At 39.6% G+C, this 12,168-nt stretch overlaps 1 protein-coding gene across 2 annotated transcripts in view; it reads right to left on the reverse strand.

The window, feature by feature from the left end:
- Positions 1 to 3,219: 3,219 nt before the first annotated feature.
- Positions 3,220 to 12,168, reverse strand: part of GCAT (glycine C-acetyltransferase) — a 25,459-nt gene continuing 16,510 nt past the window's right edge. For both annotated transcript variants that reach the window (XM_015817267.1, XM_015817268.1), the window contains exons 6-9: positions 10,915 to 10,997; positions 9,052 to 9,223; positions 7,445 to 7,566; positions 3,220 to 4,436 (exon numbers count right to left, since the gene is read on the reverse strand). In XM_015817267.1, coding sequence (XP_015672753.1) covers positions 4,285 to 4,436; positions 7,445 to 7,566; positions 9,052 to 9,223; positions 10,915 to 10,997 — 529 coding nt within the window. In that variant the 3' untranslated portion in view covers positions 3,220 to 4,284. The remainder of the gene's footprint in view (positions 4,437 to 7,444; positions 7,567 to 9,051; positions 9,224 to 10,914; positions 10,998 to 12,168) is intronic.

Here is a 12,168-nt window from a genome sequence, read left to right on the forward strand (position 1 = left end):
GATGAAAGCTGGTCCTCAAGATGACATAGACGTGAGGTTCAAATCTAGAGAGCAATAATTGGAATTAAAATGAGAGAAGTACTTCATGAACCATCTGAAAACCTGTGCCTGGAGGAATCTTCACAGCTATGTAAAAACAAAACAAAACCAGGTATTAAAGTTCTCTGTCATATCCAAGGAATGCTAGCCAAATGCAAAATAGAAACACCAGCATCTTTCTCAAATGTGCAATGATGAAATAATAGCAGAAACTAAATATGTTTTAATCAAGAATTTTAGAACTCTGGAAATTTAGTAATAGCATTTCTTTTTTAATTGGAGGTGATGCATGAGGTTAATGTGAAAAAATAAAGGGGGATAAAGAAATAAAGGCCATAATTAGAATTTGGGTTAACTAATCTCATCATATTATCACTATGTTACTATAGAGGATTGTAGTCTTGATTATACATAATGTAGTAACCCTTATATATAATATACATGGACCCAAACCTTGACATTTTCCATTGTGGGCTTAATTAAAGTTAAAAAAAAGTTATGTTCTGCTCTGTGGTTTTGATCTAGGTCTTTGAAATTAAAGAACTGCTATTCAGTTTACTTTTATATATATGAATCCCTACCAAATATTTAAGTAAATGGAAGTTTCTTGCTTTGCTAAACCTGCTTTGGCCTGGTTTCTTTTCTATGTATTCCTTCCAAATATATCCCATGTCTGGGAATAATGTAATTGCATAAATGATGCATCTGGGAATTGGGATAGGCTGTTGTATAAAATCAATGAGGTGCAATACAACCGTAGTACTATATGTGGTTCCCTGAGAATTCTAATTAGACTTACATAGGATGATATCACATAATAATTTCATAACCTTCAAAAAAGTTACATAATTGATGGCATATACTGTATCTGAAATGATATGTAAGTTACTAAATTATCCAACCTTCCACCATCTTAAAAGAGCATTCTCTGGCTTGTCTGGAACCTATCTGGCTAATTTTATAAAGCTGGGTGATATTTTGATGCAATTTAATGTACAGGTAGAAATCATTGTGATTGAATGGCTTGTTACAGAGAGAACAATGTGTATGGGAAATTGCCAGATAACAGCAGCTGCATTTTTTGCCAAAAGAAATGCCAGGATGTTCTTGTCGGTAGAAAGATAGATTCACTGAGGCAGTGTTGTTCAAAGTCTTTGAACAGGCTCCTCTTGTAAAGATACTCTTCCTTTTGTACATGGTCATAGTTGCACACATACACAACACACATACAATATTATACCAAATATAGGACAGCCATGTTAGTTAACTGTAGAAAAAAAAAATGAAGGGGCGTCTGATAGGCCCTTTTCCAACTAACAAATTCTATCAAAGGGCATAAGGTTTTATGAGCCCTTCATCGGATACTGATGGAGAATTTAAATTAGGATGAAGCTGGGAGGCAAAGCAAAAGGAAGACAGATCAATTATAAAGATGCAGGTTATACGTGAGAGAGATTGCCAGTATGTTATCAATTAACTGCAATGTGTTAAAAATCCTTTGTGATGAGAGGTTTTGATGTATATGAGTTTAGCAATCTCTTGCTCAGTGTTGTTTTAGAGTAAGTCTTGTTCTTCTAAGATGGTCACTTTGAGGTCTGCAATACAGCGACCTGGGAAGCTGAAATGCTCTGATATTATTTTATTCTGTGTCTGATATTACTCAATGTACATGACATCAGGACTCAAAACAAGGACAATGTAGTATCAAATTTAAACAGATGTTATGCAGTGTTTGATCTGTGCAGGGTGGGAATTCCTTGGCTTTTGCCTTGTAAAGACAAACAGTATCATTTCTTTGAAAGAATGACTGATGGCTGTTTTTTCTACCAGGATATGATATCAGGGTCCTCACTGCAAAGGCAGAATTTGAGGTATGCCAGCATATTTTTGTGCCATCTCCTTGCCAGAAGAAAACACATTAACACTGCTTTGAGGAAAAGCCCTAGCCAGAAGAACTCCTTATTCAGCTTGATTTAATGACAAATTAGACAATAAGGACCTTATCAGGAATCAGTATTGACGTCATAAGGCAACAGATCTGCCAAAATGCATTTCCTCCTAAATCTTTTCTTACAAATGCATTAGAAATCCAATACTGCAATACAGTTCTGAGCTCATAAGACAGAAGGCCTCCAAATTCTTTGAGAATTTTATTTTAGACCTTCCTTCCTTGTCTAAAAAATGTCTCAGTATTTGAGAACAAAAAAATTCCAGAGCATTAGTGTCTAGTGTGAGATGGGAATTCCTGCTGGGTCTATTGCTAATTCCTGAAGCTGAGTGGCTCTTTCAAGAGATGTTCCTGTTTTATAATTGCCAATTGCCTAAAGGCTTGTTGAGTCAAAGGCTATCATAACATAAGATGGTAAGAGGAGAGCATAGAAGATCAGGTTTTACAGCAATTGAGATAACAAGACAAACAGGCACAACAGATCGTATTATTACAGTTATTTTTCTTATCATGAAATCTACTTATAGGTTAATAATCCATTCTAGGAGCCAGTTTGATATAGAGGTTAAAGGCATCAGGCTAGAAACCAGGAGACCATTAGTTCTAATTCTGCCTTAGGCACAAGCCAGCTGAGTGACCATGAGCCAGTCAGTTTCTCTCTGCCCTAGGAAGCAGGCAAAGACAAACCATTTCTGAAATTTTATCAAGAAAACTGCAGGAAGTAGGTCAGTCAGTTGCCAGAAGTCAAGGCTGCTTCAAAGGAATACATACAAATTCTATTTTTGCAATTATATCCTATGAACATTGGCAAAATGTATGTGAATATCCTACTTTGTCATCTTTTTAAAGTGTTCATTTCCTCTACCCTTGTCCTCCCCCTCAGCAAGCACACTATAACCTGGAAAGCTGCAATGAAGAGGATTAAAGAAAAACACTTTGATACTTGTCTCTTCCTATTCAGTTTGCTGTTGCTCAGGACAACAACACAGTCCAAGAGGTATCGCTACAAAATGTCTTGAGTAAGATGAATCATCATTGCAGGAGATTAGAGAGAAATAGGAAAGGTGCATATGTCCAATTTTTCCATGTGTTTCGCAAAGGTACCTCATGTAATTCATTGATAGCACAGAATGTATGTTTCTAGCCATTACAACTAGCTCACTGGTTGCCACCATCCTTGTATGTAGCGCGAGATGTGCAGAGATATTATTTTCACCTCAGACAGAAAAAGGTTCGGTTTATGCTAATTTAATGAGCAGTCAATACTGCTCTTTTAAAAAAGAAAAATGACAATGCTTTAAGATATATTTTTATATCTTATAAAGATATACATTATATCTGATAGTTATGCTAGTCTGATTTTACAAATTCGACCGCTTTCTTAATTTTAACAATGGATTATACTAGTACGGCTTTCATATGCAGGCTACACAAATATAGAATCACTAGACTGGTGCACTATATTTCTTTGCTGCCGTTTTGTGCTGTCCCGATTTTTACAGGCCAGATATGGTAATCTCATGTACATGGTAGAGCAGCAAAATCAAATTTGGCTTTACCCCATTACAAATATGCTTGTACTCTGGCTCCTTTGCCCCATTTAGAACAGATCCTATTCCCCACCCCCCTCTTCCCAATTCTAATTCTTTTTTTATACAAAGAAGACTATTAAAACACAGAGAACCAGTAATTATTTGTTAGTATTTTGGGATATTGTAAGGGCAATGAATATATCACAATGATGGAATTTCATAAGGAAAAGCAATAAACAACTGCAATGTATGTTATGTTCTGCTGCCTTGGGGTCCCTGAGGCCAGAGTTACAAATATGCCCTCTAGTGATCAATCTGAAGAAACTGCTTCCATAAAGAGAAATTTGTGCAAGGATGAGAAGGAAAAAAGTCATTTTCCCCTCTCCTTCCTCCAACTTGAGTTCTGCAACAAAGAGGTAAAATGGAGCCACAAGGGCCTCATCATGAGACCCAAATCAGAATGGAGTATTTTATGCAACCATTTCCCTTGTTTTATAGTCTCTGGTTGCCTTTGACGATGGGAGAGACAATCATTATTAATCTTCTAGCATAGCATTGGACTGTAGTTCTTAAAAAAACATAAACCTTCAATTAACATTGGAACTATTGCAAAGTAATGCATGTAAAAGGAGCAGGCAAACTGTGGGATTTGGAATTATAATTTCCACAATCCTTATCTCTGGCAAAGCTAAAGGGCTATCTGACAGCAAAATAGCACCATTTGGTTCCAGTTGTAGAAAGGCACAGTTCACTTCCTGCAGCCATTTAAGGCAAGGCTCCATGTTTACGTCCCACTTCAATAAAGGCCTCCACACATCGATCAATATCCTCTTCACTGTGAACAGCTGAGATCTGAACTCGGATACGGGCTTTTCCTTTGGGCACTACAGGATAGCTGAAGCCGATGACATAAATGCCTGTTGGGTGACAAAAATGGTGCTGCTGTTAGTCCAACCTTGGTTCTGCTGTGGGTTGATATGAAGGAGTGAAGTTGGGATTGCTCTCTGCACTTGGGATGGGTAGCTGCAGCTAGGTAAAAATGCTTCCCACTCCCGTTTCCCTCATACATTCATTCACTCACAATTCTACTCACAAGCACCCAACCTGGTGTTCCAGCTGCCTGTAATAATTGAGTCACATCTGGCATTTTCAAGTATAGGGTGATTTGCAGAGGCAGCCACATCCCACCTCGGTTCATAGCTTACAAAAGCAAACATTAACACAGAGTGGATGTGGAGGAGAAAAAGTAATAAGCCAAGGACATGCAGATGGGAGGGGTGGAAGCAATGCCTGGAGGTTGGCAGCTATTACAAGAAGGCAACAGGACTATCATTCAACAAGCTATGGTTAGCAGCATATCCTGGTGGGAGTCCTGCCTGGAGCTTTGTGGGAGCTTGACAGCAACTAGAAAAGGAACAAACACACTGAGGCAGCACATTATCCTAACAAGTACAAGAATTTTTGGAAAAAGGCAAAGGTTGCATGCTATTTTATAAAATTTGAGACTTTTGTTTGAATGGAATATTAAAAGACTGAGCATAAAGGACTGTGTATTAAAGATGTATTTACATGGCAACGGCAACAGGGTAGAGCTGTGCCTTGGACAAGAGATTGGATTAGAAGACCTCCAAGGTCCCTTCCAGCCCTATGAATTTAGGACCCAGAACAATAGCCTGTTGATGGGAAGGTGTGTGCTGCAATAAAGCATTGTGTACAGATTTGCTACGGTGTGGTGTGTCCAGTCCTGGGAAGCTTCTAAAGCAAGACCATGGTTGAATCATCCTTGGCATCCTCTGCTTCAACTGACCCTCCAGGGTTTCAGGCCAGAATCTTTCCTAATCTAATTAGAAGGAGAAAAGTTCTAAAGAATGCAGAAGAATGAACAGAAAAAGGAGATGCTCTTGGAAGAGTAGATGGCTTTAAGAAGAGAGAAGACAAGGAACAGAAGTAAGTAGCTAAATCGAAAGGGTATTTCAGAGTACTCAAAATCAGACATGACTATCATCTACAAATCCACAATTCTGCTTTCACTGTCTCTTTATGACTCATCAACCAAGGTGGAAACAAATGCCAAATCAGCAGCCCTAAAGTACTATATAATGTCTTAGAGATAATTCTAGGATCTCTTTCAAAATCACAAAATGGCACATTTATGAGACAAAAGAGATGTTGGAAATTGCTAAAAGTTCAGTTGATATTTGCCATGACTCATAATAATAATAAAGTTGGAAGGGACCTTGGAGGTCATCTAGTTCAACCCCCTGCTCAGGCAGGAAACCCTATACCATTTTGGACAGATGGCTGTCCAGTCTCTTCTTAAAAACTTCCAGTGTTGGAGCATTCACAGCTTCTGGAGGCAGGTTGTTCCACTGGTTAATTGTTCTAACTGTCAGGAAATTTCTCCTTAGTTCTAGGTTGCTTCTCTCCTTGATTAGTTTCCACCCGTTGCTTCTTGTCCTGCCTTCAGGCGCTTTGGAAAATAGCTTGACTCCCTCTTCTTTGTGGCAGCCCCTGAGATATTGGAACACTGCTATCATGTCCCCCCTCGTCCTTCTCTTCGTTAAACTAGACATACCCAATTCCAGCAAGGAAGATGGTCACAAACTATTTTCCACTCCATAGATACTAAGGTCAAAAATAATGAATATAAGCTGCAGCTACCTAGATTTAACTTAGACATAAGCAAAACTACCTAACAGTAAGATTTGTACAAGAGTGGAACAGTCTACCTAGGAAGGTCATGGGTTCTCCATCTGAGAAGGCTTTTAAGAAAGGACCCTTCTTGAGGATGACTTAATTGGTTTTCCTGGATCTAGTTCACTGAAGTAGATAACCCCTGAGATAATCTTTCAGTTGGATAGTTCCATAATTCTATGAATTCCAAAAAGGAATCTTTGCTTCATTTATAAAAATAGTAGAATTCTCAGAAGCAGCAATTTAGTTCAGATGTTTCTTCTACAGACAGATGTTGAGTTATGGTGGCCAGTGGGACCAGGATTGCTATTGTTGAGCGATGTGGTCGTAAACTGTGATGCATTGCTGTGCTGGTATGCAAGCACAAGATGGCTAGGGAAGAAGGGGGTTAGTGGGTGCATGACTGTGTGCAACAGGAAGGCCTAGGGAAGGAGGGTGTCAGTGAGTAGGAGCACGCTAAGGGGGAAAGAGGGAACAGTGTATGTGAATGAGGGAAGAAAAGCTGGGGAGGGGATGCTTATCACAGTGACATGTGATCTTCCCTGCCAGCTTCCCATTGACTTTACATGCAGAAAAGGCTGGTAACAGTGATCATGTGATTGTGAGATGCTCTGATTCAGGGGTGTCCAACCTTGGCAATGCTGGCTAGGGAATTGTGGGAGTTGACATCCACAAGTCTTAAAAGTTGCCAAAGTTGGACAGCCCTGCTCTAACTGGTCATAAGTACGAGCTGGTTACCAAGTGCCCAATTTCTATTCACATGACTGTGGGGGAGGGGAGGGGGGTGCAGCAATGGCTGGGACTTTGAAGACTGATCCTAATTCCCTTCATTCAGTGCCATAATAACTTCAAACCATCACTGAACAAATGATTGTAGCTCAACTACTTGAAATTGAAAATTGCCAAGATGTTATCCTCATTTACCTGTTCTGTTAAAGAATAAATTGAGAGCGGGACAGGAAAGCACTAGTTCCAACTCTGATGGCCTTCAATGCAGAAGGTTGTGATTTTTTTCTTCTCATAGTGCTAATATTTTAAGCAGGCTGTTACAAATGCCCTCTAAAAGTTATGGATTATTACTGCCCATGATATCTATGACAGAATGTTTAAAGGATACTGGATATAGAGTGATAACTTTAAGCCTATGATTTAATTGGCACTGAAACCAATTCCTGAGGGCAAAGCAATCATATCAGATTATATGAGCCTCCTACTACTACAGAACATTTACCTCTTTTTAGTATATCATCAGCCATCACTGAAGCTAACCGGGCATCACCCAACATCACAGGGCAAATAGGATGGTTATTGCCTGAAATTGTAAATCCAGCTGCTGCCATCTTACTTCGGAACCTGCAGGTCAGAGGAAAATCACATTTTATCTATTTTAAGCTAAATGCATATGCCTGGCATCTCAGCAATTCAATCCTTAGGAATAGTAACTTCCTAAAGGAATTCATATGATCGGTGCCAATAATTATATAAAGTGAGAACCACTGAGAATATGTGTGGTATAAGGGGACAAGTTCCTCTTCTGAAAATAAATAAGATCTAAGCATACTTAATTATTTAGTTAGGCAACAATTGACTCCAGCAACTCTCTTCTTCTCCTTGCTGCCATTGATTGCAAAGAAACTACAATAGTTTGGCGAAGTATGCACATAGACAACTCATTAAGGAGTCAGATGGCCCCTACTCTCTCTTCCCCCATCCTCACACACAGAAGACTGGCTGAAGTGCTTTCCTCATCTCATATTAACCATAAGAGGATTCAAAGCTCATTTGCAATGAAGGCACAATTAGTCCAAATTCCATATTGCTGATCTCAAATCATTAGGAAGAAGACCAGGAGAAGCAGCACTTGGTGCTATCAGAATTGGATGTGTAGGTTCAGCACATTGTGACACCTTTAAAAAGAGCCCAAGGAAGAACAGAAAAAAAAATGGTTCTCATGAAACTGACCAAAGCAGTTACATTAAAAACTCTGCAGTATCCACAGAATGCTGGGGAAATATCAGAAAATGAAATGGAACATTTTGGAGGCTGGCTGGCTAAAGCAAGAGAACCATGTTACTACATTTTGATAGAGGTTCTACCTTTTGTACAAGCTGAGCCAGTTTCATTAGCTCACCTAGTTGGCACAGTGTTACAAGGTATTTCATTGCCTTTGCCTGAAATGAGCATTCATCAAGGATTGGGATCAGAATATAGAAAAAGCAAATCAAAATAGAAGGCAACAGGAAGAAAAACAATCCTTCCTATAAGGAAAAACTGTGGAAATCAGATTAATCTCAACTGTGTAGCAATTCTTAATACATCTTTTAGGAGACAGAGCTATATATGGAATTATAAGTATTTCAGTGGGAGTACATTTGTCTGGGGCAGAGAGAGTTTGGTTCATTTCTCAGTTCTCATTTGAAAAATAGTTATTGGAACTGGATGAATAAGGATGAAAATATAAACTTCTCAGCCCAAGCTGGTAAGCCTCTTTTTTCCATTTGTATCACAAAACACACCTAGGTTCAATTGCTAAAATACATATTGCTGAAGGGAAGCCTTGCAGAGTAAGGACTGCTGATTTGTTAAACTCTAGAGCATGTTTCTCAATTCTTGCATCATGCTAAGACATTACACAACTTGCTTAGTTTTGGCTTGGCATTCTATGTTTATGGTTTAACCATGGTTTATGATTTAGCATGCAGTGCAAATATAGGTTTATTCAAACAGTTAAGCAACCCATACGCTAGTTCGACAGATAAACTAAATCCTCTTTCCCTGTAGAGCAATCTATTATTAGATAAATGATTAGAGTGAAGGGCACAATATATTTTCCCTTACTGTGAAGTCTTGGCAGCCATGGACTGCGCAATGGCATTGCTCTCCATGAGTAGGTCCAGAGCTTTGGAGGCACAGCCCACAACCGCAGGAGGCAAGCTGTTGGAAAAGAGGTAGGGGCGAGAACGTTGCCGCAGAAGATCCACGAGTGCTTTAGGACCAGTTGTATAGCCACCTACAAAGAGAAAAAGTATTTTTTCTATTACAGGCACCAAGGCTTGTAATTCACCAACCAGTAATCCCCAGTGAGTCTTCCAAGGACCTGACAAATTGTATTTTTTTGCTGTTTTTATAGTCCAGACAGTGAAGATCGAAGATCCCAACGGATTGCCATCTTAACTGGTGGTCTGTGCTCCTCCTGATAATTCATACTCTTGTGAAGAAGAGTAAGTACAGTATAGGTAGTCCCCGGCTTACATCTACAACTGAGCCCCAAATTTCTGTTGTTAAGTGAGACATTTGCGAAGTGAGTTTTGCTTCATTTTACCACCTTTCTTGCCACAGTTGTTAAATTAGTAACCCGGTTGTTAAGTGAATCAATGGCTTCCCCATTGATTTTGCTTGTTAAAAGGTCACAAAAGATGATCACATGACCTTGGTATGAATGGTCATAACTATGAATTCAGTTGCCAAGCATCTGAATTTTGAACACATGAGCATCGGGGTGCTACAAAGGTCATGTAAAAAATGGTCACAAGTCATTTTTTTCAGTGCCATTGTAACTTTTCACAGTCACTAAATGAACTGTTGTAAGTCAAGGACTACCTGTACTGGGCAAAAAGAGCAACCAAGTTCTTTACTTCACTTTGAAAGGAACCCACATTAGATGCAGGGAGAATAAATGAATGGCAAACACAGGCAAAATGTTTTGTTTTCCTTAAGGAGAGGTAAATCAATATCCTTGTGGTCAGCAACTATACTTTTCATTGGTTAGGGGTTGTAGGTGCAGAGAGCTAAAGACAGCATAGGATGGGGTGAAGCCTGAATTTCTGGTTTTTCTTTCTGTTACAATAAGGCTGTTGTTCCTATCAGTGGCTTAATACACGTTACTTCTCATTTAGCCCCAACCTAAAGAAAATTATGTTGATATTATTGGGTGGTTTGCTGCTAAATTTAATCAGGGCAATGTTGAGGGACTCGAGAAATGTTAAAAAATGGGCCTGGATGACTGAATGTGGCCTGCAGCGAACCCAAATTTATCTAATGGTCATAGGTATTGCAAGAGGTAGACTTTAGAGTGTTATATATGTTTAGAGGCTTGGCTAGGCTTTCCTTTCAAAAGGGTTCAGTAAAAAGAGTTTGAGCCCTCCATAGTTAGAATAGAGAAAAACAATGTGAAGGAACATGGATATGGGAAGATAAAACTCATCCAAAATGCTTCTTCCTTCCATAAATAGGTTTGTGTGGTGTTGGTGGATCAATTAGTTTGGTGTGATACATACCCAGGAGTTATAGCTGACCAAGAAATGGACAGAAACAGTACTATGACTGGACAGCCATGAATTGCTACCTGAAATTCAATTATTCTCTTAAATTGCCTTTTCTTATGCAAACTTCTGTCTTGCACAGCCTTCCCCAAAATGAAGCCTACCATCCTGACAAATAATAATGGCAATTGGTATCAAACACATCTGGAAAGCACCAGGTTGGAATAGACAAAGATGGTGTCTTTAACACAAGACCATAAATCCATGCTCTCCTTCAAACTTATTTCCATGAAAGGAGCAGGAAGATCTGCAAAACTGCTTGTGATGTAAAGCGAAGCATAAAACAGTGAGCTAAAATAGAAAATAAATGGTCCTGTCTTTCCTCAAGGCTTCCAGGGTTTAGAAACTCTATGTTAACACCACTAGCTGAAACTGGCACCTGCTGCTCCTCCAAGGGCTTTTCCAAGTGTTGAGTTGATTATTGTTACTTGATCCATCACTCCCAAAAGCTCATCGGTGCCCCTGGCAGGGAGAAAAGAACCTTAATAGTTTAGGCAATTCAAGTCATAGTTAACAACAATCCAAAATCAGCATGCTTACACTAACTTACTTCATGTAGCCTTGCCCTTTCACTGACACTTTCAGAAGGTAAGGATACAAGCAACTATCTAGTCTGAAAAGGAAAACTGTAAATTCTAATAGAATACAAGCCATTGTTACAGTCTTCTTGTCCAACTCAGCATCAGGACTTGGATGATGGAGAACTGCAATCCAATACATCTGGAGGGCATCAATTAGGGAAGATTATTCTATAGCACACATATTTTTGTATGTTCTTGCTTTTTAAGTCTCCCTCGAAAAGACTTTGCCCCCAACAGATCTAGAATTGTCTTCCACATGTCTCTGTACACATAAGAAGTCACTCCAGAATAAGTCTGATGTCCCGTCTGCACAGAGCTCTTCAAACAAGCATGTTGTTCTTCTGGCTATTAAAAAAGCTCTTACACATCAGAAAGTATTGGGAGATGTATTCAAAAGAATCTATTTGAAAAAAGGGACTAACGAAGTCTGATAGCAAGCAGTATCAGATCCAAAGTGAAAACACATGCTTCAGATCCAGCATACGAGCCCTCTCCCTACCTGTCAGCTATTCTTTAAAGGAGTAGAAAGAAGGTACTCATGCTGGGTTTGAAGAACCCTTGCCCACTTTGGATCTGAATATTATACACCTCAAGGTGAGTATATATTTTATTTTATTTATTTAATTTAATTTATATGCCGCCCTTCTCCCTGCGGGACTCAGGGCGGCGCACAACATATTTAAAACCAAAGCATATATACAATCCCCCCCTGTAAAACCGAATTAAACCAAATTTTAAAGTTGTGTCTTCCAAATTCCTAAAAAACCCAGTATAAAATCCTCCCTAGGTCAGGTCCGCTTGCTGAAAGAGCCATGTCTTGAGGGCGCGACGGAAGGTAAGGAGATCCGGAATTATCCGAATCTCGGGGGGTAGTTCATTCCAGAGGGTAGGGGCACCCACAGAGAAGGCCCTCCCCCTGGGGGTCGCCAGCCAACATTGCTTGGCCGACGGCACCCTGAGGAGACCCACTCTGTGGGAGCGTACCGGTCTGTGGGAGGGAATCTGCGGCAGAAGGCGGTCTCGGAGGTAACCGGGTCCTATGCCATGAAGCG

This window comes from Protobothrops mucrosquamatus, unplaced genomic scaffold (assembly GCF_001527695.2).
Source record: "Protobothrops mucrosquamatus isolate PMUCROS unplaced genomic scaffold, P.Mucros_1.0 scaffold569, whole genome shotgun sequence".
Lineage (NCBI taxonomy): Eukaryota > Metazoa > Chordata > Lepidosauria > Squamata > Viperidae > Protobothrops > Protobothrops mucrosquamatus.